A 24,930-nucleotide genomic window follows, 5' to 3' on the forward strand; every position below is an offset into this window, starting at 1 on the left:
CTGTTGTAATTTAAATAAACCACACTGATCTGTTTCAATCTGTTTATTCATCATCGAGTAATATCAGTGATATATCTTCTATGAGACATTTAGGTCATGCAAAGTTTTAACTCTGCCTGGTGTCAGGGGAAAAAAGAAGCCTTTTACGCACAAAGTCCACAATGAAAAGATTTATAGGACAAAGCACTGCATTTGCAAACATTTTACACTCAAAGGCTTTAGGTAAGCTGTTTTCTTCTTTGCATATAATGTAAAGTAGCTGCAGACGCTTTCCATTAAACTTCTGCATGTCCGCTTTAAGCTGCATCTGCTGTTTAAAATGCACCCAACAATAACGAGGCATCGTCCCGTGAATCTGCTGCTCACACAGACATGCCGTGGGCTCTGCAAGGCGGCACGCCGGCCAGTGGGGCGAAGGGAGGCGGGTTGGCCTTCTCTGCTGAAGAGCAAAACGACGATCCTCCCTGGGAGAGCAGGACAAGGGAAAAGAGACATTAACCACAGAGTTCACAGCTTCTGAGTGAAAACTCACACTTTTCAAATAAATTATTAGTTTTATAACCCGTTATGTTATAAAAAAGAAAACAGCTGAAGCACTGTAGAGCCTACCCGGTCCCTTTTGATGCATTTGAGTTTAAAACCCCGACTCGAGGCCCCCTTTTTCACGGGCCTTCACAGACAGCTCGTTGTTTCAGTCGAACTGTTGTTTAAGATCAAACCTGCAGAAGCCTTGTTAATTGTTCTGATGGAACATTCAGCATTATTGGTTGTAAACACGTGGGTTTATTTTATTAAGATGCAGCCAATAAATTGCTCCGATGTGGGTGGTCAACAGAGCTACGGTTCGTGGAAAACACTAGGTTTCTGGATTAGAAAGGGCCCGTGAAGATTTAAAACAGAGCTTTGGCTTCCCCTGATTGTTTTCCACCTAAACACTTGTGTGTGGCCTTCTCAAAAAAAAAAAAAAAAAAAGAATTTCCTCATTTATTTTAAACTTATAATCTCCTTCATGGGCGCCGTTTGTAAACTGAAACATGCCGAAATTAACAGCAACATTTTTCCACATTTAGCTCTAAATCTTACAAAAACATGTTTTTTCGAGTCATTTTTTACAACATTTAGTAAAATATTTGTAACTTTTCATATTTAAAACAGGATTTTAAATGTTAAATCTAAATGCTAAATGTTAAATCTAAATGTTAAATGTTAAATCTAAATGCTAAATGTTAAATGTAAATATTATATTTAAATGTAAATGTTAAATGTTAAATGTAAATATTATATTTAAATGTAAATGTTAAATGTTAAATGTAAATATTATATATAAATCTAAATGTTAAATGTTAAATCTAAATGTTATATATAAATCTAAATGTTAAATGTTAAATCTAAATATTATATATAAATCTAAATGTTAAATGTTAAATCTAAATATTATATATAAATCTAAATGTTAAATGTTAAATCTAAATGTTAAATGTTAAATCTAAATGTTATATATAAATCTAAATGTTAAATGTTAAATCTAAATGTTACGGGAAACTAAATATTTAGCTAATATGCAAATTTATTGTACGGGTCAACGGAAATACCAAAATAAAAGCTTCAAGAAAACCTCCCGCGCTAAAGTGTGCCGGTCGCGGTCAGGTTCTGTGTTTGCGCTCCTCTTACGGTCACTTTTGACTGCCATGAGCTGCTTCGACTATTCCCTACCAGCATGTCCAGCGATTTAGCTGAAAACATTGGAAGAGCCGTTTTGTCGGCCATCCAACGATTCAGCGGTAATGCACCCTCGACCTCACAAACGCCGCAGCACTTGGTAAGTTTATTGTATAGCATTTTGGACGGGTTGATAGCAGTGTTAGCAAAACTAGCAAAGCTAAATTACTTAGCTAGTCCTCAATTATTTCATTTGGTAGGCAGCAGACAGAGATCGAACATCATACAACTCTATTTATTTATTTGGTAGGTAGGTAACAGTCGTTCTTGATGTAAATGTTTCCTTAGGAATCCAGCAATGCACCTGGACCAAGTAGACCTGCCGTCTCCACTGGGATACCATACTGCTCGGTAGGCCTTCTTACACATATCATTTAATTCATTTATCATGAAATTTCCCCTTGTGGGACTAATAAAGGTATGTTATCTTATCTTAGCTGACTGGTTTTGATATACAGTCAGGTTCATAAGTAGTTGGATACAGACACATTTTCTAATGTTGCTTCTGTACATTACCAGAATGAATTAAAAATGAAACTACTCCAATGCAGTTGAAGTGCAGACTTTAAGTTTTAATTCAGTGGGTTGGACTAAATGAATGCATAAAAATGTGAGAGGGAAAAATTAATTTGTAAACACAATCCTATCATTTCAGAGGCTCTAAAGTAATTAGACAAATTAAATAACTGAAAATAAAATGATAATTTCTATTACTTTATTCAAAACCCTTTGTTGGCAATGACAGCCTGAAGTCTTGAAGTCATGGACACCACCAGATGCTGGCATTCCTCCTTACTAAGGCTCTGCCAGGCCTTTACTGCATTGGCTTTCAGTTGCTGTTTGTTTGTGGGCCTTTCTGTCCTAAATTTAGTCTTCAACAACTGAAATGTATGCTCAATTGGGTTAAAATCCAGTGACTGACTTGGCCATTCAAGAATATTCTATTTCTTTACTTTATTAAAGTCATGGGGTGCTTGGACTGTATGTTTTGGGTCATCTTCCATCTTTATTATTAAATGCTGCCCAATCAATGTGACTACTTTTAGCTGGACTTAAGCAGACAAGTATGTATCTGAACACATTCAGCTGCTTCAGTCCCGTGTCACATATTCAGTAAACACTACCAGTGCCACTGGCAGCCATGCACGCCCAAACCATCACACTGCCTCTGCCATGTTTTACAGATGATGTGGTATGCTTTGGATCATGAGTCGTTCCACCCTTCTCCATACTTTTTTCTTGCCATCATTCTGGTAGAGGTTGATCTTGGTTTTATCTGTCCAAAGAATGTTTTTCCAAAATTTAGCTGGCTTTTACTAGATGTTTTTTTTTTTTTTTTTTTTTTTTTTTGTTAAGTCCATTCTAGCCTTTCTATTCTTGAGGCTTATGAGTGGCTTGCACCTTGCAGTGAACCCTCTGTATTAGGGCTGTTCGATATGACGATATGAAAACATCTATCATTTCATATTATACGCTATCATTTGTTCTGTGGTGTCGCAAAATAAATTTTACGTCAATATTTTTCATCGTTTTGATGGTCACTGTAGTGGCTGTATTAATTTCTTAATTTTCTTTTTTCTGTTATGTTCTCTTTGACCGCATGTTGTCTGTTCACAGTAAAATTTTCAAAATGCAAACACTACGTCTCAAATCAATTCCAGGCCTTTTATCTGCTTAATTGGTAATGACATCATCATTTTAATATGGATACCCTAAATTAAAGCTTAGTCTGCACATCATGTCCATGATATAATTTTGATTGGAATATGTTTCAGTAAACGGGCAACAAAATAAAACTTGTTAGGGTCCAAATACACACTGACCTAATTGCAGGCCTTTGCTACTCTAATTGAGTGCTCAAAGCACTTTATACAACAGATCTCATTTACCCATTCACATGCACAGATTAATACAAGCACTTTTTCTGTCCAACATTCGCACACAGTCATAGTCGGATAAACTCATTGGGAGCTCTAGATTAGAGCACCTGGGAACTGAATCACCAACTTGACCAACAATCACCAAATGCTAATCTACAAGATACAAAAGGTTCAGTTTTCTGTGTAATGGGTAGACAATAGTAAGATGGTCTGAGTCTACAGTTTGTTTGTTTGTTTTTAATGAACAGATAACAGAAACCTTACGGATGTATTGTAATGCATAGGTGTCTATCTGTATCTGTGTTTGAATTCATTTCAGGTTCCTCTTCCATCAGTTCCTCAAGCTCATGCTACGCGCTCACATTTTGTGAGAAAAAACAAGACCTGCAAACACTATACAAAAGATGTTGTGTGCTTGCCCTTGTCTTCAACATCAACGTTTCTCATACCGAGAGGAGATTCACGAGCAAAACTAGCACAAGATGGCCTTATTGGGAAGATCTCCTTTACATCTGACTGGTCTGAAGCACAACTTAGAGAAGAAATAGCAGCAATCTTCAGAAGAACATTTGCACTGTCAACTGGCCAGACATTCCCTTTTGAGTATTTGAGTACAATTAGAGGATGTAAACGACTAATGAAACCAAATGTTTCTAGCAGTTTTCTTTGGGGTGGCCAAGAAGTTGGCTCGATTTGTTCCACCACCTGCCTCTATATAATGGCAGGGATACAAAAACCTGCACAGGTAAACATTTTATATTGCAGTGCAGAAATATTTATTGTCTAAAAAGTGAGTCTGTTCCCTTAACATAATTTTATTAATTGTATTAATTAATATTGCAGTTTCAGCAGGTGTAAACAGTTTTTAGTGCAGCCATGTGCCTCTGTGTTACCAGTGATTTGGTGCAACTGTATTTGATTTTATGTAGAACATGCTTTCTTTTCCCTCAGGAGGAACCAGAAGAGCTGTCTGATAGTGACTTTGAAAGTCCAGTCTGCCGGAGAAGACGAGGTATGTGATGTGAATGAAAACCTAGTGAGGTTCTAAGCTCGATGACCAGTTAGATTTTGTTACTGCAGTGCGTAATAATTCCTGGGGGGTTTGTTTGATGAGAGCATCGTTAATTTGTCCGATTGGGGCGATCGTGGCTCAAGAGTTGGGAGTTTGCCTTGTAATCGGAAGGTTGCCGGTTCGAGCCCCGGCTCGGACAGTCTCGGTCGTTGTGTCCTTGGGCAAGACACTTCACCTACCGCCTACTGGTGTTGGCCAGAAGGGCCGATGGCGCGATATGGCAGCCTCGCCTCTGTCAGTCTGCCCCAGGGCAGCTGTGGCTACAACTGTAGCTTGCCTTCACCAGTGTGTGAATGGGTGGATGACTGGGTGTGTAAAGCGCTTTGGGGTCCTTAGGGGGGACTAGTAAAAGTGCTATACAAATACAGTCCATTTACCATTTTAATGTTTACGAATTATCACAGGTGATTACAGCCAAGGAGGAATATGTGCCCAACTTTCACTTAAACTAATATAAGGATATATAAAGGCTGTTAACATTATGAAGCAAGTCATGCTGACCTTCTTTCCTTTGTTCAGTGCATCATGCGTTGTCTACAACACCAGGTGAAAGTGAGGCCAAGCATCAGGAAACAGAGAGCTGCATTCAAGAGAGTGAAAATGAGGGACAGGCAGAGGGACAGCAGATGTTTCCATATAATGTGGCAGAATTTGTGTAAGCTGTTGTCTAGGGGTTAAAGAAATCCTTCATTTTAGATGTTGTTTAGGATATTGTTTTGATGCAAGTTTCCAATTTGCATGTTTGGGTTTTTTTTTGCTGAATGACTGCAACTTTAGGATTTACATTTAATTTTTTTTTTTTTTTTTTAATGATGTAGTGTGAGAAATTCTTCAAGGCTGACATGTTTTATGATTTCTAATATCTCTTATCTACTTAGCCCTATTTTTCTGGAGGAAGATGAAGCTCTTGAAGAGGCAATTCAGCGTAGCCTCCTAGAAGAGTCTGATAGACAGAGTGAAGTTCATATTTCAAGGTAAGATTTGAAAGTAACCTTTGATAATTGAATATTTTATTTGCATCTTTACTTGCATCATTTTTTTGCAGTTACACAATTACAAAGGTAATTGCTCATTTCTGACTAATTTAATATGGACTATCACAACATAATTATATGTTGTAACTCTGTGCACTTGAGTCAAATGTACAGCAAATTTCCATTTTTCCCCAAGATCTGTTTGTCATTGTCCCTTTTTTATATAGGTCTTTTAAGAAGCTCAGCAAAGAAGAAATTGAAGGTCTTCTTAGAGCTCATAGTGAGAAAGTCATTACACCAGGAACAAGACAACTCCATATCAGTCGAGCCAATGTGTGGTCGACTGCTTTGCGTCAGTTCAAGAGACCCAAGTTTGCAGAAAGCTGTGAGATGCTTTATGTCACATTTGCAAGCGATGAACATGATACAGAGGAAGATGCTGCTGACCTTGGGGGGCCAAGGCGGGAGTTTTTCCGTTTACTGGTGAAGGCCATCTTTCAGGACAGTGGTGCTTTTGAAGGTAATAGGATTTCACAGTCTAACTAACTTACTTACTCAAGGCCTAAAGGCTTGTTGACGACACTCGTTTTTATAATGTTACAAACGCAACAACCACCTGATCTGAACATTGTTTGACAGAACATTAACAAGTTAATAAATGACTACAGATAATAAATCTGTTATGTTCTGTGTGTCTGAAACAGTAAAAAAAAAAAAAAAAAGTAATACATTTTTGTCTGTCAATCTCAAGATATCAGTTTGGGGTCTGTACAGAATATACTTTTTTGTGTGTTATTTTTCAGCTACACCAAATGGATGCACACTGAAATTTAACATCCTACACTTGCAAAATGGAGTATATCGAACCATTGGCAGGATGTTGTCCACGATAATAGTGCAAGGTGGAGAAGCACCTGCCTTTCTCTCTCCACATGTAGTAGACTACATTGTGTCAGGAGACATTCTTCAAGTACACCTAACACCGGATGATATAGGTGACCCTGAGTTAAGAGAGAATCTGAAAAAGGTGAATTGCAATATTATAACAAGAATATTGTAATATTTCCTATATTCACAAGTCTTCTGGTCTTCTTTTATAATATATAATAAATACACTTTTGGTTATTAGAGGCAATTCCATGTATTATATTTTCAATTTGTTTCCTTTTTGTTAAAAAAAAAAAAAATATTGGTGAAATACAGCCAAATAAACCAAAACAAAAACGTTTCGAGTCCAATTAAAATGAACCATCTGCAGTATTTGTGTACACTGGTAAAAAACAAACATTTAAAGTGTTTTTCTTAAATATTTAGGTTGTAAATGCAACAACTCAACATGATTTGGAGGAAGCAGTCAGCTGCTGCGACTCATGGCGATATCAAGTTGAAGGTCTTCCACTCACAGTCACCATGGCCAATAAAGATCTGTTTGTGAAAAATGCAGCTCTATACCTTGCAGTTCTGCAACGGCAAAGCTGTTTTGATCAACTAACTGATGGCTTGTCCTACTATGGAGTGAGATTTATATTTTTTTTCTGTATCAATTGGTCATTATTTTATAATCATTTAGAGTGAGCTACTTTTTATATTTAAAACTGGAATTTAACCATTATTTAAACTTTTCTGTCTAGATTTTATCACTCCTGAGAGAGAACCCCAGTTTGCGTGTTCTGCTTGACCTATCGGGGGAGGACAAAGATCTGACAGCCAGTTTAATTGCTGGGGTTCTCAGGCCAAGCTATTCTGTCCTTGGGAGCAACAGAAGAGTTAGAGAGGAGCTGATGGTGGTCAAATTTCGGGAATTTCTCCAGTGTGTCGAAAGTAAGCAGAAATTCACATAATGTAGTCTGGCCATGAAACAATTCGGGACACTAAAGTAAAACTTTGTCTTTTTATGTCACATGCGCGCACACGAAACAGGAATAAAGATGTATGATAGCTTACAACTGACAAGCAAGGCAAAGACAGAACCTCTGTATTTTTTATAAAAACATTAGCCATCATTTAGTTGTTAGCTCAAGCTTTAACTATTTTAGTGTCCCCAGGTTAACGGTGGTTTTTCTTTGTTTTTAGATGAAGAGCTGAGAGACTCACTTGGAAAAAGGACTCTTACCAAGGATGAAGAGGCATTTGTGAAGGCTTTGAGGCCTGGTCACATCTTGGCTTTTGCCACCGGGAGCAGCAAGGTTCCAGCCATAGGTTTTCAACCAGCTCCTAAAATAACATTCATTCACGATGAAAGCAAACATCTCCCGATTGCACACACATGTGCAAATGAGCTTCAGCTTTTTGTGAATGAAACAACAATGGCTGATGATGATGCTTTTCATTACTGCTTCTTAGTAGCACTCATGAATGGAGCTTTATTCAGCACCATCTAAACATGTTCCAAAAAAAGTGAAATTAAAATGGTGGGTTTGTTAACTCTAATCCTGTTCATTAATTGTAGTTTCAAGTAACTTTGCTTCATACAAGATAGTTGAAATAAATTCTGACTGCATTTAATGTTGAAATGTAATAATTTTCAAAGCTTCAATAGATTTATAAAAATGCTAACTCTGTATTTTCAACGACAAATCAATAAAGTCACTGGTGTAATACAATTTTATTAAGCTTTTCTTTTTTAAACAAGGACACTTCAAAACAGTTTATGCACAGAGTATACTAAACATGCTTTGTAGAACAAGCCAGGATTACTTAGACATCTAACAGCAACATTTATTAAGACTATTGCAACTTTACAATGATTAAAACAATACTGTAGATAATCTTGTGAATTGATTTAAAGACTGACTGTTCCGTGTTGATAATTTTCACTGTTATACTGTATTACAGTGTGAATTTGATCTTTACTTCAATCTGAATAACTGGTTTTACCCATAAACTAAAAGTGGTTGTAGCCTTCTGAATAGCCTATGAGTCACTGTCAGTCATTAACTCTGAGTCCTTATGTGGCAGGAGGCATCACTGCTAGAGGGGAGGGGCTTCTGCAGTAGTACAAAAACTGCATTTGCTGTACAGCATTTAAGAATATTAAGTGTCATCACTCTTTAGAACATCGCTGGTATCCTGTGGTTGAGGTCACACATTTACAAGTTTGTTAAAAATATACTGCTGTGTTCGTTGAAACAATGTTTTACCATTATTGTTGTCTTCTTCAAAAGGGTGAATGCTTGTATATAGCTCTTGTAAATCGCTGTCATTTAATGGGACAAACCTACTTTCAGAGTTTGACAAGGAGGGTATGGAGACCTCTGCTGTAGAAAGTTCTGGGTTGTGACGATGAGACACATGAGTTCCGCAGGCAAAAAGCTGGATGGGAGTTCTATTACCTTCAGTGGAAACAGAGTGATTGTTATATCCAGCTTTGAATTCCTTCAAAGTGCGGTTGATTCGTGGTAGAAACACATAATGAAGGCAAAATAGGTCTGTTGCATTTTCTAAGTCTAGGATACCAAGTGATTCCAATTCATAAAATATAGGTGCATAAATGCGGCTACAGTTGTTGTTTAAGTCTCGGTTGAAACGCTCAATCCTCTGGTTGTGCACAGAACTTCCCATTAAGACAGAGCTTTCACCCCTGCTTGCTCGCATGTCCTCCCAAATCTGAGCATTCTCTCCTCCGTGATCAGTCCTGATATGCAGGGGTCTGCCAAATTGTCCAACAGCTGCAGTAAAGAGGGCTTTCACAGTCTCAGCTCGATTATTGCTGGAGCACTGAAGAAACATCAACATCCTGCTGTATCCATCTATTGCACCATGAACAACAAACTTCCAACGAATCAGTTTGTGATTTCCATCTATGTGCCATAGGAAATTTGGATGAGGCACAGAATATACTCGCCGAGCAACTGCAGTTCTTCTCCTGGATAGAACACCAGCAGAGTCCACCCTCCGCAGTGACTTTCTTACGCGCCATCTTTGAACCACTATGTTTTTGGAACGCAGATGACCCATCAGCATCACTTCTCCAACATTTGGATGTTCAGTTTTTATCTGGGACACTATCTGATCTAACTCATGGTCACTGATTACATTGAATTTTGACTCTGAGATATTATAGTCTTGCAGTAACTTATACAGAGTGGGCCTGGAGATGGAAAGGATAGATGCAGCTTCAGTAAAAGATGTTTTCAGGGAAAGAACATTTTCCAATTCCTCTTTGGAAATCTGAAGCCTTCCTTGGTAACCATCCTAGAACACGGCACAGAAAATCTCAATGAGCACAATTCTATAACAAAAGATGGGTAATTTGAGGCAATTGTACTGTGACAGATTAGCTAGAGTAATATTTTATCAATAGTTTTAAAATATGAAAGTGAGCAATCAAAAGACACTTCAGAGCAAAAACAGTAATAAAATATGACGTAAAACTTGTGAATGTTGTTGGTGGTGATGTGACACTGCTAGTGATGGACCCCTAAGAAGATGAAATGTATGTAGAATCAGAATCATTACTTTGACAGGATTTAATTTAAGGTGACATATTACACCAAAGAAAAAACAGAAATTAGTCAGCTAAATGATATGTGTAAGAAGGCCTACCGAGCAGTATGGTATCCCAGTGGAGACGGCAGGTCTACTTGGTCCAGGTGCATTGCTGGATTCCTAAGGAAACATTTACATCAAGAACGACTGTTACCTACCTACCAAATAAATAAATAGAGTTGTATGATGTTCGATCTCTGTCTGCTGCCTACCAAATGAAATAATTGAGGACTAGCTAAGTAATTTAGCTTTGCTAGTTTTGCTAACACTGCTATCAACCCGTCCAAAATGCTATACAATAAACTTACCAAGTGCTGCGGCGTTTGTGAGGTCGAGGGTGCATTACCGCTGAATCGTTGGATGGCCGACAAAACGGCTCTTCCAATGTTTTCAGCTAAATCGCTGGACATGCTGGTAGGGAATAGTCGAAGCAGCTCATGGCAGTCAAAAGTGACCGTAAGAGGAGCGCAAACACAGAACCTGACCGCGACCGGCACACTTTAGCGCGGGAGGTTTTCTTGAAGCTTTTATTTTGGTATTTCCGTTGACCCGTACAATAAATTTGCATATTAGCTAAATATTTAGTTTCCCGTAACATTTAGATTTAACATTTAACATTTAGATTTATATATAACATTTAGATTTAACATTTAACATTTAGATTTAACATTTAACATTTAGATTTAACATTTAACATTTAGATTTATATATAATATTTAGATTTAACATTTAACATTTAGATTTATATATAATATTTAGATTTAACATTTAACATTTAGATTTATATATAACATTTAGATTTAACATTTAACATTTAGATTTATATATAATATTTACATTTAACATTTAACATTTACATTTAAATATAATATTTACATTTAACATTTAACATTTACATTTAAATATAATATTTACATTTAACATTTAGCATTTAGATTTAACATTTAACATTTAGATTTAACATTTAGCATTTAGATTTAACATTTAAAATCCTGTTTTAAATATGAAAAGTTACAAATATTTTACTAAATGTTGTAAAAAATGACTCGAAAAAACATGTTTTTGTAAGATTTAGAGCTAAATGTGGAAAAATGTTGCTGTTAATTTCGGCATGTTTCAGTTTACAAACGGCGCCCCATATACTAGCTAACTAACACTTCTCCAAGCATAATTAACAGACCGAAACCCCACGGGGTACTAAAAAAACTGAACGCAGTGCTGTGTTTTAAATGTGAACAAACAAGATTTGCATCTGGATTTGGATCGATCAGAACCACAACTCATGCAAATCAAAGCACACTTCTTTTTGAAATGTGCTGCTGGAAACGATGTGACATTACTGTGGTTGTCACTAAACACTTGCAGGTTCACCTCTGAGTGTGTTCCTGTCAGAACCAGAACTAGATGCTATTATTACATCATCTTAGCCATGATCTTTGAGCTCTTTCGGGGTACACTACATTCAAAACAAACTTGTATCTGTAGTGAAAATCACAGCATGACCTTTAAAAAACATTCATACTGAACAGGAATTTATTGCTGTAGCCACAATGAACGAATGCCAACATGCAAAGAAACAAGAAACACTACTGCCTGCACTGGGCCTCAGTGAAGGATGCAGATCTGTGAATGACTGTAAGAATAGTTTTTCAGGTAAAAGTTTAAAAGCGGTCTTTGATATCTCAGCAGCCGATCCTGTAAAATCTTCAACTTGTTTTTGTGACACATCTGTCAGATGTTTGGTTGGATTGAGATGTAAAGAATTTCCTCTGACTTTTTTCTTTTTCCTCAAAGCAAGCAACACTACCACTGGACTCCAGAGCAGTGGAGATGTGTTCTCTGGAGTGACGATTCGTGCTTCTCTGCCTGGCAATCTGATGGATGAGCCTGGCTTTGGCAGTTGCCATGAGAATGGTCCAAGACATTTTGGAGAATTTCATTTTCCCAAGTTTGTGAGAAAAGTTTGGGGATGGTCCCTTCCTGTTCCAATATGACTGCACACCAGTGCGCAAAGCAAGGTCCATAAAGACGTGGATGAGCGAGTTTGGTGAGTCCTGACCTCAACCCAGTAGAGCACCTTCGGGATGAATTAGAGCTTAGACTGTGATCCAGGCCTCCGACATCAGTGTCTGACCTTAAATGGTCAAAAACTCCCACAAACACACTCTGAAACCTTGTGGAAAGACTTCCCAGAAGAGTTGAAGCTGTTATAGACGTCACTCGAGTTCATATGCGTTTGAAGGCAGATAAGCAAATACTTTTGGAATATAGTGTAACATCCACATGAAGGCCAGGACAAGCATGGTTTCCTGGCAGAATCTGTTTGCCCAGATCATCACACTTCCTCTGATGCCCTCGTTGGTTCACCGGCTGTCCTTCTGGATCCACTTTTGCTCATCATATCCACAATACTCCACAAGGCCTGCCATTTTTGACGTCCTCTGACTCCCCCTGGAAAAGTCTCTTAGATCCTTACATTTTCCCAATTTTCCAGCTTCTACCGCCTCACCTTCTAAATTTATTCCTTTGCTGACTGATGTATATCTCACCCCCTAACAGGTACTATCATGACAAGAAAATCACTTCACCTATGAGTGTTTTAGTATTGTGGCTGATAAGTTACACCATGGTCTCCAAAGTCCATCATAAAGAAACACTGAAAAATTCTGCATGAAATCATTTTGTGTGACACTTTGAAACCACAATTAGCTTTAAAGGAATTTTTAATATAGGGAGGAAACAGAGCGGTTTGCTGGCCAGTCGAGAAGTTTACACGAGAAACAGTTTAGACTTCACACAGCCACTATATATTTGTAATTGTATCTCTGTGTGTTGGCGTGTGTGTGTGTGAGAGAGACGGTGTTGACCTCACATTGACTGGGTGGAGCTGGTGTGCTGTGTGTATATTGGCGTCCATCAGCAGAGGAGCTGTTGGGGAAGATGCTGTTTTCTCAGAGGGATCAGCCACAGGGCTGCTGCTCCACTGAGGCAAAGAAAGGGAAACACACACACATGATATTAGGTAAGTGCAAAGAAGGGGAAAAAATCAGTTGATATTGGGACACCAAATATTGATATTTTATTAAATAAATTAAAATATACTGGGAATAGTACGAACACGTACACCATCCTGAGATAACTTACAGTAAATCCACTAAACTGATAAACCATCCAACACTGGGCACACTTATCTTGACTGTGGCGGAGGTGTGGTCCCTGGGTCAGCTGCAGGGGAGGGGTGGTACAGTGAGCTCAAGGAGCAGTGCCAGGGAGGTTGGAGCGACAGGTGGACATGATCTAACTAATCAGGTTTCTCCCTTTTTATAGTGAGGTTGGAGATCAGAGACGGGATAGCGCGAGACAGCTGGAACGCTAGCGGACGCTTGTGCCGAACCAGGGAAACAGTGTTCGTGTGCAAAATCAATAAAAACGATTAAGCAACACGGGAACAGTGTGTCGGGTCTCTACAAAATCTCTATCTCTGGCTGTCAAGGTTGCTTGACTCAGCGGCCGTATTCTGGTTTCAGGGTAGCAGGACAGCAGATATGTGATTTTTGATGATTTATCTCAGGGAACTGTTCTATTATTGGAAACAGATTGCATATAATTGCCAACTTGACCCCATTCATTAGCAAACTGACATCAGACTGACTGCATCTTATCTTATGCATCAACAATGTCTTCTGTGGAAACTGTCACTGAACATGATATATTGAAGGAAGTGAAAAACATTTGTCTTTGATTTGTTCTTGTTCTTATCTCTCAAAGTGAAAACAACACCGATGTGATGAAGCTGCAACATAACGCTTCTGAAAATTGTTTTTTTTTCTAAGCTTTGATTTTAGTTTGGTGGGAAAAGTCTTTTGAACTCTGCGTCTGTGACAGTTTGAGTGGAAGCAGCAGGAGGAAAAGTGAAGGTATGTTTCTGATAAACGTTACCGATGGACTGAGGTTTAGCGGATCAGAGACAGCTCTGTTAGCCTCTGCTGATAGAACCGCCTGCCAAGCAGTCTCAGGAACATTGTTATTGCATCACTCTCCTTGTATTTAACTTTTATGAGAGACCATTCAAGACATGCATGAGAGGTAAGGGAGAGTTTATTATGCAGACAAATCAATGCTCTTGTACACCACAGTGTCAATGCAACACGTGGTCTGACTACAATTTTCTGGCTGCACAGCAATCAGGTGTCCGCTTCATGCGGGACTCAGTCGTCAGGTCCTGCGCGGACCAACTGTGTGGGGTGATGGAGCACCTCTTCAACCTGAGCCTGAGGTTGGGAAGAGTCCCACAGCTCTGGAAAACCTCCTGTGTTGTACCAGTGCCAAAGACTTCACGCCCCAAGGACCTCAACAGCTACAGGCCGGTGGCTCTGACATCCCACCTGATGAAGACCCTGGAGCAGTTGGTCCTGGCTCAGCTTCGGCGCCTAACAAGCTCATCACTGGACCCACTTCAGTTTGCCTACCAGCCTGGCATTGGAGCGGATGATGCCGTCATTCACCTCCTACATCGTTCCCTCGCTCACCTGGAGACCGCTGGAAGCACTGTGAGAATCATGTTCTTTGATTTCTCCAGTGCCTTCAACACTATTCTTCCCTCGGTTCTGAAGGACAAGCTGGAGAACTCTGGAGTGGACCATCACCTCACTACCTGGATTTTGGACTACCTCACCGACCGACCACAGTATGTGAGGACTCAGGGCTGTGTGTCGGACAGGGTCGTCTGCAGTACGGGGGCCCCACAGGGAACGGTTCTGGCTCCGTTCCTCTTCACCATCTACACTGCAGACTTCTCCCACAATTCCACCCAGTGCTTCCTGCAGAAGTTCTCTGATGACTCTGCAATAGTCGGCCTCATCACTGATGGGGACGACAAGGAGTACAGAGGACTGACTCAAGACTTTGTGGACTGGTGCCAGCTGAACTACCTCCAGATCAACGCCAGTAAAACCAAGGAACTGGTGGTAGACTTCCGCAGGCACAAGCATTCTCCACTGCAACCACTGAACATCTAGGGTATGGACATTGAGGCTGTGGACAGCTACAGGTACCTTGGTGTTCATCTGAACAACAGACTGGACTGGACTCATAACTCAGACGCCCTCTACAGGAAAGGGCAGAGCAGGCTGTACCTGCTGCGGAGACTCAGGTCGTTTGGAGTGGAGGGCCCACTCCTGAAGACCTTCTATGACTCTGTGGTGGCTTCTGCTATCTTTTATGGTGTGGTCTGCTGGGGCGGCAGCATCTCTGCTGGGGACAGGAAGAGACTGAACAGGGTGATCCGAAGGGCCAGCTCTGTTCTAGGATGCCCTCTGGACCCAGTGGAGGTGGTGAGTGACAGGAGAATGGCGGCTAAGCTGTCATCCCTGTTGGACAACGTCTCCCACCCCATGCAGCAGACTGTGACAGCACTGAGCAGCTCCTTCAGTGGGAGACTGCGGCACCCACGGTGTGGGACGGAGAGATTTCGCAGGTCTTTCCTCCCCACTGCTGTCAGACTCCACAACAATGACTTTAACTGAACAAACACACATCCACACATGTGCAATAACACTAAGTGCAATAATCTTTTCTGGCATCGTTGTATTTTTACTCAGTTGTATATAGCATTCGTATTCTATTTTTATCTTATTGTATATTTATTCTATTTTATTCTACTGTATATAGTATATTATTTTATTCTATTCTGTACAGCTGTGTACTGTATTTATTCTTATTGTATTCTAATTTTTGCGTCATAACTTTTGCACTGTCCACTTCCTGCTGTGACAAAACAAATTTCCCACGTGTGGGACTAATAAAGGTTATCTTATCTTATCTTATCTAGCACTTTTATTTCTTGCCTCTCATCCCGCACGTCCCAAATTTTGATTGGTTCTAGTTTTCAACAGTTAGCGCTGCAATTCAGACACATTTCCTAAAGTTTTTCTTTAATGCAGAGGTTGTTACAACAATAAATAAGGCTGTCATCTGGGGTCAGCCTGATCTCACTGCCCACACAACAGGGAAGAGCATGAGTCACCACAAAGCTGGCACGCTCCAGTGGAAACTTCAACAAAGAAAAAGAAATGCAGCTACAATAAGATGACGAAACTACTTATGAATGAGTAAAGCCAGTGCGAGAGTTTTTCTCTTTTAAACAGGAGAGAATGATCTTGAAGCGAGGAGCACATGTGAGTATTACAATGTGCTGCCCGTGATTCAAAATGTGATGGAGTCTGCATGATTTGTGTGATTTTCTTTTTTTAATATTAGAAAAACCATAATATCAAACCACCTTTCATCATTAATAACATACTTTTTGACACTTATTTATTTTATTGGGATCTTTTTATCCGTGTACAGAAAGTGAGGTAGGGAGGTCAGGAGTGGGAAGGCTGTATTCTGTGGTTGGATGTAATCACTTCTTACAGTCAAGGCACGCAAAGAGATGAGAGACAGACTTTATGGCTGTTTGGCTTGGCTTTAAGATGCTGCACTTCATGCAGTCAGAATTATTTTTCCATTTTCACAGTGTTGAGTTTAGTCTGACTCAGTGTTGAATGACCAGTATCTAGGGAATTTGTAAAAGTGAGACGGTTTTATTTTATATTTGGGAGGGAATCATTTTTGGCCTTTTGAACAACTGCACTAGGCTACTGCATACTGTGCAGCAGGAACGTGAGAGCAGATGGTGCCATGATCCACGCTCGCTTTCCAGTGTTTTCCTTCTCCTGTTATCCTTTTTCCTTTCTGTTTTGCTCTCTCTGCACTGGTGAGGGGTAAAGACGAAACATTAATCTCTCCCCTACAGTATACATGCCTGCTATCGTGCTATTTACGCTAAAGTCTTGCAACTGTTGCTGGCTGTTTTATGTTTCCAAATGGAAAATTTAAAAATTAAACATTTTTAAAAATCTGAGCAGAGCAACTGAAGCGACAGGACAACATTGGCTGAGATATGACAGAGTAATAAATACATTAGAGGGTTACCTTAGCCTGAAATATCTGCTAGCAATCAACCGCCATCTTCGAAGGAGGACATAATGGGCAAATTTCTCCCTTAACTTTATTTAGACACCCCTCCCCACACCTTGCAGGCAACACTTTTTTTTAGACGTTTTATTTGAATCAAGGTCTCCTCAATGAATGTAGGTGTCATTATGTGTCCACCTGTAGTTGAAACAACAATCTGTGAGAAAGTCACACGGGTGTGAAATTTTGACGGTTGTTATTTTTTAAAATCGTTTTTATCATTAACTTGGTTTCCCTGGGTCTTTTCCCGTGTGTGATGAATAAATCGTAATTTTTTGGGTACCGGTACTGGCTTTATTTTGTTGTATTTATCCGTGACACCTTAAAGGCCGGTCATGTCGGACATAAACCGGTCCGTGGTGCAAAAAGGTGAGTTTGACGTCTGATGTCAGTTTGCTACCTGCTCTACAGGTCATAAATCAACTAGTGCAGCTTTAAAATCCACCACATTTTGTGTTGTTGCACTTTTTTGTTCAAGGTAGTTTGTGTAAATACATGCACACAGATCACAATCTACTACAATTAATTGTGGTGTGCCACAGGGTTCAGTCCCGGGACCTCTGCTCTTTATTTTCTTTCTCCTTCCTCTCTGCAGTATTTTCAGGAAATATAACATTTAGGTTCACTGTTATGTAGATGACACACAGGTTGCTGTGAATGTCTTACCAACTCTCTAATGCTGCCCAGCACTGCTGTGGTGAGTATTCCTGTGAAGAAGGCCACGAGGTTGAGGCCGGCGAGGGTCCAAATTAAAATGTACACTGTAAAGACTTCCTCACAGCTTTCTACTCCAACAAATTCATAGTAGTTGCTGAGGTAGCCTCCACTGCATAACAAAGCCACAGAGCAGGTTAGTTCCAATGATTTGTAAGACAAAACACATAAAAGTCGGATGATCAGGATATTTGTGACTGAAGTTCAGACTTTCAGCTTTAACTGAAGGGGTTAAAGCCTTATGGTGTCGCTGAGCTGCTCAATCCAATCCAATTCATTTTAACAATGATTTGGTCACTCCCATCTCTCTGTCTTGTAGGTTTATTTAGTTTTTTAATGATGACCTAACTTATCTCTGCTGACAACTCATTGGATGTCGAGCTCTCCACTGAACAGCAACCAAATGCAATTTCAAGAATTTGAATCAACTTCAGATGTTTGCTGATTTTGTCATGAATTAATAAGGAAACAGGCTTCACCTGACCATAAACCTGCTCGTCACACAACTATGTGATTACTTTTGGGCATTTCACAATGGGGACTGTACAAAAACGACTATAATGCATAAAGAGTTAATGCAGTACTTTGGTTAAACCCCTTGAATTAAAGCTGCAAATTTACACTTTAATAGTTTGATTTAAAGTCCACTGTGATGGTGAACAGAGAAAATGCAAAAAAAGGTGTTTTTGCCCCAAAACGTATGGATGTATATGAACGTGTCTATCATTTTGTTCAATCTGTGATCACATATGACATAGATTACTGAATACTAATGATTAAATGTCTCACTTGGCGCAGTCATACAGGTCGCAGCAGTAACAGGTTCCACTTCTTACTGTCATGGTACAAGACTCCTTTAGACTCCAACACGACACCTGGGCAGCGAACCACAAGCTCACAAACATACAGACAACACAACTGGAGGTTTATCCTGCACATTCGAATCTATCCAGACTGGTTGTGACTATGTATCTGAATTAGTCACAGGATAATGTTTTCCTTCAGCGTGTCTCTACTCACAGAAGTGTAGAAATTCTCATAGATGTAGCAGTTGCCGCTGCTGTAATACTGACATCTCCCTGCTTTCAGTGGCCGCATGTCCTGGCAAAAGTTAACATGAGAAACAATCCACAACATTTCACCCAGAACCATTCAAATCAATCTTTATTCGGTGCAAACAGTGGTAAGTTTGAAGTCGAATAAAACGGTCTCTTCCAAAATTCACTCAGTCCGATTTGAAACTGTAACACGAGGTCAGCATGGTCCTTTATTATTGCTTCACAGTCTTCAGTTAACTGTGCAGCCATCTGCTGAGGTTACAAGCAAGTGTAGGTATCTCACCATATTTAAGGCAATGCAGACGCCGTCGATCACCAAGCACACAGAAGAGACGACGATCCCGAAACTGAGAAAGACAATGGCAGCGGTCAGCTGGAGGAGAAGCAAAGGTGAAAACACAAATGAGAGCGCTATAATGTAAGATTTGTGCCAGATGAAAGGCTGGAGGGAAGCCTGACAGGAATGCAGAGAAAAGCTGAGGAAAAGTTTTTTTCTTTCTCTCCAACACATAAGCGTTTTTTCATGTGGATCATGTATCGTAGGTGTGAAGCTATTAGGTTTCCTCACAAAGCACTTAAAACCGTGTTTTTTGAAAAACCGAACTTTGAGAGGCGTAAAATATTATGAAAGACATTTTTTTAAAGGTGGAACCTGTTAATTATATAAACAGTACTGTGCAAAAGTCTTGAGCCAAACTTAATTTCTTTATATTTTGCCAGGAAAATGGGAAATAGCTGCATCGATTTACTGAAACATTTGGAAACAGACGTGGAAATACAGCATATGAGGCAAAAACAGCATGTGGATAATTCCAATGAGCTTTTGAAGTCAGTCTTTGGTATGACCACCTTTATTCTTAACACAGGCTGAACTCTCTCAGGCAGCTTTCTTGTCATTTCTTTAAGCAGTCTTCAGGAACAGTTCTCCAGGCTTGTTGAAGGACATTCAAAGCTCTTCTTTGGATGTTGGCAGCCTTTTGTTCTGTTCTCTGTCAAGATGATCCCACTCTGCTTCAGTGATGTTGAGCTGTGGGTTCTGTGGAGGCCAGTCCATGACTGATGGTGTTCCACTGTGTGCTTTTTCTATCCAAGTATGATTTTACTATTTTCTCCACCATGTTTAACAGATGGCTGTAGACACTCACATTTGTACCTCTTCTGACTTTTTCTTGAAGATGATTTGGACCAGAAATTTCAAACTTCCACTGAGATCATTACTGCCAAGGCTTCAGTGAACAGTGGACGGATCAGCTTAAGGTCTCTCAGGTCATGTGTCAGCTCTTTGCTGGATTTTCTTTTCCCTATTTCTTAAAAACACGATTTTCAGATAGTTGTTTTTAGACCTGCCACTTCTTCTTTTGTCCTCCACTTGTCTGTTTAAGGCTGTCAAACTGTGTTTATCTTTGGCATTTTTCACCGATTCAACGCAAAATAGGATCAAATGATGTTTCTGTTTCTGTGGCGGCTCACCAGCTAAGATGATATGATCAAAATCCAAACTGGACCAAATCCAAGCAGAGTGAAAGTCGTCAACGCCTTTTTTCTCTTTGTTGACAGGATAAGCTGCTGGTTTTCACATAACCTAGAAGTGTTTTGAAAGCTTCCTTTGATATATCGTAAAGTGTGGGTGATGAATACTTAAACTGAAAGAAACCAGAAAAACATCTATTGTCTGTTTCACATTATTTCTCCTCATTTGAGTAGTAAAGTCTAGGTCATGTGACGATATTCACATTATTTTGCCTTTTTTTAAACCAACTTTTGTGCTACACTCAGTTTTTTAATGGTGTTTTTCACAGTTTAGGATTTTTTATATTAGAATTTCTATCAGAGAAACACACACAAGTTCAAATAACTGCAGACAAAACCAGGATTAGCTCACTCTACACCCATTGGATAAAGGCAGATCAGTGCCGCTTTCCTAAAAAAATACATTTTTTTTCTTTTTACTTACTGAAAACAGCCCAATGACAGTGTCTTATAATTGGTTACATTGTTACTGTAAAATAATGTGCTGTCACTAGTGAGACGTCTTCAGAGCTTTTTGTTTTAATGTACGTGTTGCATTTATTCCTATTAAAGAGACGCAGGGAGGGCTGAACATACCAGCTGCCTGCGGTTTTCTTCCAGCCAGAGTCCCAGAAGTCCCAGGAAGGATCCAAGGGTGAGCTGAAGAAATCATCCAAAGGACCAAATTTAAAAGCATACGGTTTGTTACAAACCAAACAGATGCAAAGAGTTTAAAATGATCAATCAATATATATAAATCAATACAGCCGTCCATAATTAATTTCACACTCAGATGAAGGTTACCAAATCTGCACCGAGTGAGGCAAAACCTTTGGCTACTGCAGCTTGAGATGCTTTCCTGTTCCTCCTGACAACTTTTTACATTTCTTTAGTCGTATCAACCAGATGTCTCACTAAATAAAATCAAATATGATTTTTTTTTTTTAAAAACAGCTTACAATAACTCCAGATGCATAGCCAGTCACATTCAGGCTCTCTGTTCGGGTCGTTGTGTAGACCCCCAGCACCACTAGCAGCAGGGACAGACTGAGCATGCCCAGCACCAGCCGTAGAGCTCGCCTGACCTTCACCATGATGTCTGCCAGCCAGCAAACAAAGAAATAAACATAGTTTCAGTCATATTAAAACGTTACAGTGCCGGTTCAAATCTCGACAGCTGCCCAACTTAGTTTATTTTGTTTATCTGGATTTCATTTATTTGACTTTTATTGCGAAAACTATTACCCAACCACAGACACCCATCTTGTTTAGTTCACATGCCATGAAATATTTACAGCTCAATAAAATGAGGCATGGAAATGGACTTGAATCCACGGTTTCTGAACACTGGACAAAGAAACCATGAAAGCGCGCACAATATCAGTGGCAGCCAACAAAGGAAACATCTGTGCACTTTAAAACACAATTTAGGGAACAATATCAGGGTTACACTGGAGCACAACATTAGAACGTGTAACAATGCAAAGTTCAGCATCTTTTAGCTCTTATAAGGAAGCAGGAAAGATAAACTTTAGTGAAGTTTACTGACAAAAGTTAAAGCTCACACAAACACAGCAGAAAGGGTTCATGTAGCTTCCTGTCTCTTTCCTTGTTTATGTGACATTAAAAGCACAGGAGCAGTGAGATTCATCTCCTCCCGTGACCTTCACACTTTATGGACATGATTACAACACCACCATCAGTTTTACTGACAGCCTTTATCACTGAGCTTCTGTGAAAACCCCAAACTGTGCTGCAACAAATAACACTTCACCTGCCTTATCAAAAACGTGATTGGATTAAAAGCAACAAAACAATTAAGTAAACTGGATCCAAGGGGATTTGAATTATTATGATCAGTCAAGTTTAATACTCCTGTCCCATCCAGCTGTGATGCCACCACCGCTCTCTTACCTGTTGCTCGGCTCTGTGGGCTCCGTTTGTCCCGACCCGGTGCTGTTCCCTGAATCCAGACCACAAATCCTCCTTTGAAACACAGATTTCCCTCCGACAGCTTCTGATGAATGCAAACAGCCGTTCACTTGAACAGTCGTTTGAGCTGCACAAGCATCAGCTGCATGAGTGTAGCAGCTCAACTTCAGTGAGAGAGGAGAGCTCCTGCGTCCGATGCGTTCAAGCACGGTCGGAACCGTGAACTTCAGCTGGAAAGTCACTTGACAGTTAAATTAGGTAATAACACTGGGACCCTTTACAATCCCGAGTTGTAAATCAAATAAAAGCACGTGGCTGCCCGAGAGCTGGTGCATGTCTAATGTATTAATGTCACATATTTTCTTTGCACGCGTAGGCGTGGTTTTATTAACTATGTGTACATTTTGCGCTCATACGGCTCACTTTACCGCGGTCAAAAACTTTGAGGTGAGGAGGTATTTTGTCATTTTTATAGATCCGAGCAATTATATGTGTTGTTGTATTAAAAAGTCACACATTATTAGTCCTTTAAAATCTATCATCTGCTTTTAAATAGCAAGCTAAAGCCATGCGCTGGCTAGCTTGGTGCTGAATGGATGATCGAGCATGCATCAGGATTTAAAATGAAGAGCAGTTCAGAGTGAGTTTGATATCGATGTGGTTCAGTTTTGTTCTCACGTTTACAGTGGCGTGCTCACTATTGCGCAGGGTACCTGTTGGAAAATCTTGCACAGAAAGACTGCGGGTCTTTTAAAAGATGTGGGGGGCTTATGGTCTTTTTTAATCATATCAATCATACAGCCATTTAAATACAACCACAGAGTGTGGAATCAGTGTTTAAAATCCATGGTTTAAATACAAGGTAATTAATTCGTATTTCTAAATTTATTGATCTCTGTATCTTAAAATATATATATATAAAAAGTTCTACTTAAAATCAGAAGTTACCCGTTTTGAGTCATAGCCCTGGAGGAAAGATTACTTCAATGAACAACAGTTTGTCTTTTAATTAGGCCAATAAGCTTTTAATACTAGATTTTAACTGGGGATTCCTCTTCAAGACAGGACAGTAGATTTGCTGCTGAACCAATAAAGAGCCTGACCTGTCTGCTGATGTGGTCCTTTCAGGTTCATAATCCTAAACTAACTTTCAAAAAAAATGATCACAAACAAGGTGACATCTGACTGACAAATCAAGGAATCTCTGTATGTATATGCACTAATTGTGATTGCAGAGTTTTTACTCACTCTGATGAGCAGCAGTCTCATACTTGGGGTCCTATTGAACCTCACAGATAGCACACTCTCCCTTGACCTCATTATGATGTCTTCAGTTCAGATACTTCTGTGTGGAGTTTGCATACTTCCCTCTGTGTCTGCACAGGTTCTCCCCGAGTACCCCGACTTCCTGCCACAGTCTAAAGACATGCATGTTAGGTTAATTGCTGATTATAAGTTGGTCATACTTGTAAGTGTGAGCATGACTGATTGCCTCTCCTTGTTAGCTCATAATGGACTGCTGAGTTGTCCAGAATGTACCCCGCCTCTCACCTAGTAACGCCTGGGATAGGCTCCAGTCCCCCACCGACCTGAGTTTGATTAGCGGTGGTTAAAGAAATCCCAGCAGTTAGCTGGATATAGGAAACAAACGTATTTTATGGAGATGTCACATGAGGTGACATAAGGAGGTAAAAGCAGTATCTTAAGTGATTTAAAGACCTTCTAGTGTTGACATCAGACAAAGCTCCAGCTTCACCTCAAATTCTTTAAACATGTAATCCTTCAGGAGCATTTGTCTGCTTGCTTTTAAATTTTGAGTTGAGAAGAGGATGGGAAAGGAACTATATGATTTCACTGCTTCTCTTCATTTGCGTGTTTGCACTGGTGTATTGGAGGTTGTATAGTCATATGTTAAACATAGTCCATCTTTGTTTGGTAAACGTTATCTGCGTTTAGTTGTTGGAGGCTTGTGAAAGGCGTTTGCAGCTGTAAAACATGCATTCAGAACACAGAAAAATCTTTCTGACAGAGGTATATACACCAATCATTTATAGCATTATAAGCGCCTGCCTAATATTGTGGCAGCCCCCATTTTGCTGCCAAAACAGCACTGAGCCATTGAGGCATGGACTCCACTGAAGGCGTGCTGTGGTATCTGGCACCAAGATGTTAACAACAGAACCTTTAAGTTCTGTAAGTCATGAGGTGAGGCCTCCACAGATCAGACTTGTTTTTCCAGCACATCCCACAGTTCCTCGATTGCATTGAGGAACTGTGGAATTTGGAGGCCAAGTCAACACCTCAAACTCTTTGTTGTGCTTCTAGAGGCCACAGCTATCAGGGAGTACCGTTTCCATGAATCAGTGTACGCAGTCTGCAACAATATTGGTGGTGTGTGTCAAGTTATCATCCACATGGATGGCAGGTCCTGAGGTTTCCTAGCAAAACTGTGCTTGAAGCATCACACTGGCTCTTGCTTTTTTCCCATAGCGCATCCTGGTGCCAGGTGATCTCCAGGTGAGCAACACATGCACCAGCCATCCACGTAAAGTAAAGGAAAACGTGAT

The 24,930-nt window shown here is 39.8% G+C and overlaps 3 protein-coding genes across 5 annotated transcripts; 1 reads left to right on the forward strand and 2 right to left on the reverse strand.

The window, feature by feature from the left end:
• Positions 1-28: 28 nt before the first annotated feature.
• LOC113036463 (transmembrane protein 255B) lies at positions 29-24,169 on the reverse strand. 3 transcript variants are annotated; one of them, XM_026192843.1, is made up of 11 exons: positions 23,915-24,169; positions 23,612-23,781; positions 22,346-22,448; positions 21,391-21,530; positions 21,029-21,091; positions 19,206-19,295; positions 18,885-18,965; positions 18,654-18,739; positions 17,817-17,976; positions 13,006-13,116; positions 29-464 (listed from the first exon to the last, which is right to left on the reverse strand). In XM_026192843.1, the coding sequence occupies exons 2-11, from the start codon at positions 23,681-23,683 to the stop codon at positions 363-365; spliced, it is 1,008 nt and encodes a 335-aa protein (XP_026048628.1). In that variant the 5' UTR covers positions 23,684-23,781; positions 23,915-24,169; the 3' UTR covers positions 29-362. The 3 variants fall into 3 exon arrangements, with proteins under 3 accessions (XP_026048628.1, XP_026048629.1, XP_026048630.1); XM_026192844.1 differs by having other exon boundaries at positions 22,346-22,445; positions 23,612-24,169; XM_026192845.1 differs by lacking the exon at positions 29-464 and adding an exon at positions 12,422-12,584 and having other exon boundaries at positions 23,612-24,169.
• On the forward strand, positions 1,570-8,170 carry LOC113036461 (uncharacterized). Its single transcript, XM_026192841.1, has 11 exons — positions 1,570-1,819; positions 2,008-2,070; positions 3,919-4,344; positions 4,551-4,611; positions 5,191-5,326; positions 5,550-5,645; positions 5,873-6,165; positions 6,449-6,672; positions 6,960-7,160; positions 7,277-7,466; positions 7,719-8,170. The coding sequence occupies exons 1-11, from the start codon at positions 1,718-1,720 to the stop codon at positions 8,024-8,026; spliced, it is 2,100 nt and encodes a 699-aa protein (XP_026048626.1). The 5' UTR covers positions 1,570-1,717; the 3' UTR covers positions 8,027-8,170.
• LOC113036462 (uncharacterized) lies at positions 8,236-10,695 on the reverse strand. The gene is made up of 3 exons (XM_026192842.1): positions 10,442-10,695; positions 10,191-10,253; positions 8,236-9,839 (listed from the first exon to the last, which is right to left on the reverse strand). Exons 1-3 carry the CDS (start codon positions 10,541-10,543, stop codon positions 8,727-8,729), a joined length of 1,278 nt encoding a protein of 425 aa, XP_026048627.1. The 5' UTR covers positions 10,544-10,695; the 3' UTR covers positions 8,236-8,726.
• Positions 24,170-24,930: the final 761 nt, after the last annotated feature.

Source organism: Astatotilapia calliptera, chromosome 14 (assembly GCF_900246225.1).
Source record: "Astatotilapia calliptera chromosome 14, fAstCal1.2, whole genome shotgun sequence".
Classification (NCBI taxonomy): Eukaryota; Metazoa; Chordata; class Actinopteri; order Cichliformes; family Cichlidae; genus Astatotilapia; species Astatotilapia calliptera.

Excerpts from the sequence above, each read along its gene's own strand:
- LOC113036461 (XM_026192841.1), top strand. The coding sequence starts at position 1,718 with ATGTCCAGCGATTTAGCTGAAAACATTGGAAGAGCCGTTTTGTCGGCC. Across the intron at positions 5,327-5,549 it reads TATAATGTGGCAGAATTTGT|CCCTATTTTTCTGGAGGAAG; the intron begins GTAAGCTGTTGT and ends TTATCTACTTAG. Across the intron at positions 7,467-7,718 it reads ATTTCTCCAGTGTGTCGAAA|ATGAAGAGCTGAGAGACTCA; the intron begins GTAAGCAGAAAT and ends CTTTGTTTTTAG.
- LOC113036462 (XM_026192842.1), bottom strand. The coding sequence starts at position 10,543 with ATGTCCAGCGATTTAGCTGAAAACATTGGAAGAGCCGTTTTGTCGGCC. Across the intron at positions 10,254-10,441 it reads CACAAACGCCGCAGCACTTG|GAATCCAGCAATGCACCTGG; the intron begins GTAAGTTTATTG and ends ATGTTTCCTTAG. Across the intron at positions 9,840-10,190 it reads CTGGGATACCATACTGCTCG|GATGGTTACCAAGGAAGGCT; the intron begins GTAGGCCTTCTT and ends GCCGTGTTCTAG.
- LOC113036463 (XM_026192843.1), bottom strand. The coding sequence starts at position 23,683 with ATGAGGTCAAGGGAGAGTGTGCTATCTGTGAGGTTCAATAGGACCCCA. Across the intron at positions 22,449-23,611 it reads TGAGACTGCTGCTCATCAGA|AAGCTGTCGGAGGGAAATCT; the intron begins GTGAGTAAAAAC and ends TGCATTCATCAG. Across the intron at positions 19,296-21,028 it reads AAGAAAACCGCAGGCAGCTG|CTGACCGCTGCCATTGTCTT; the intron begins GTATGTTCAGCC and ends CTTCTCCTCCAG.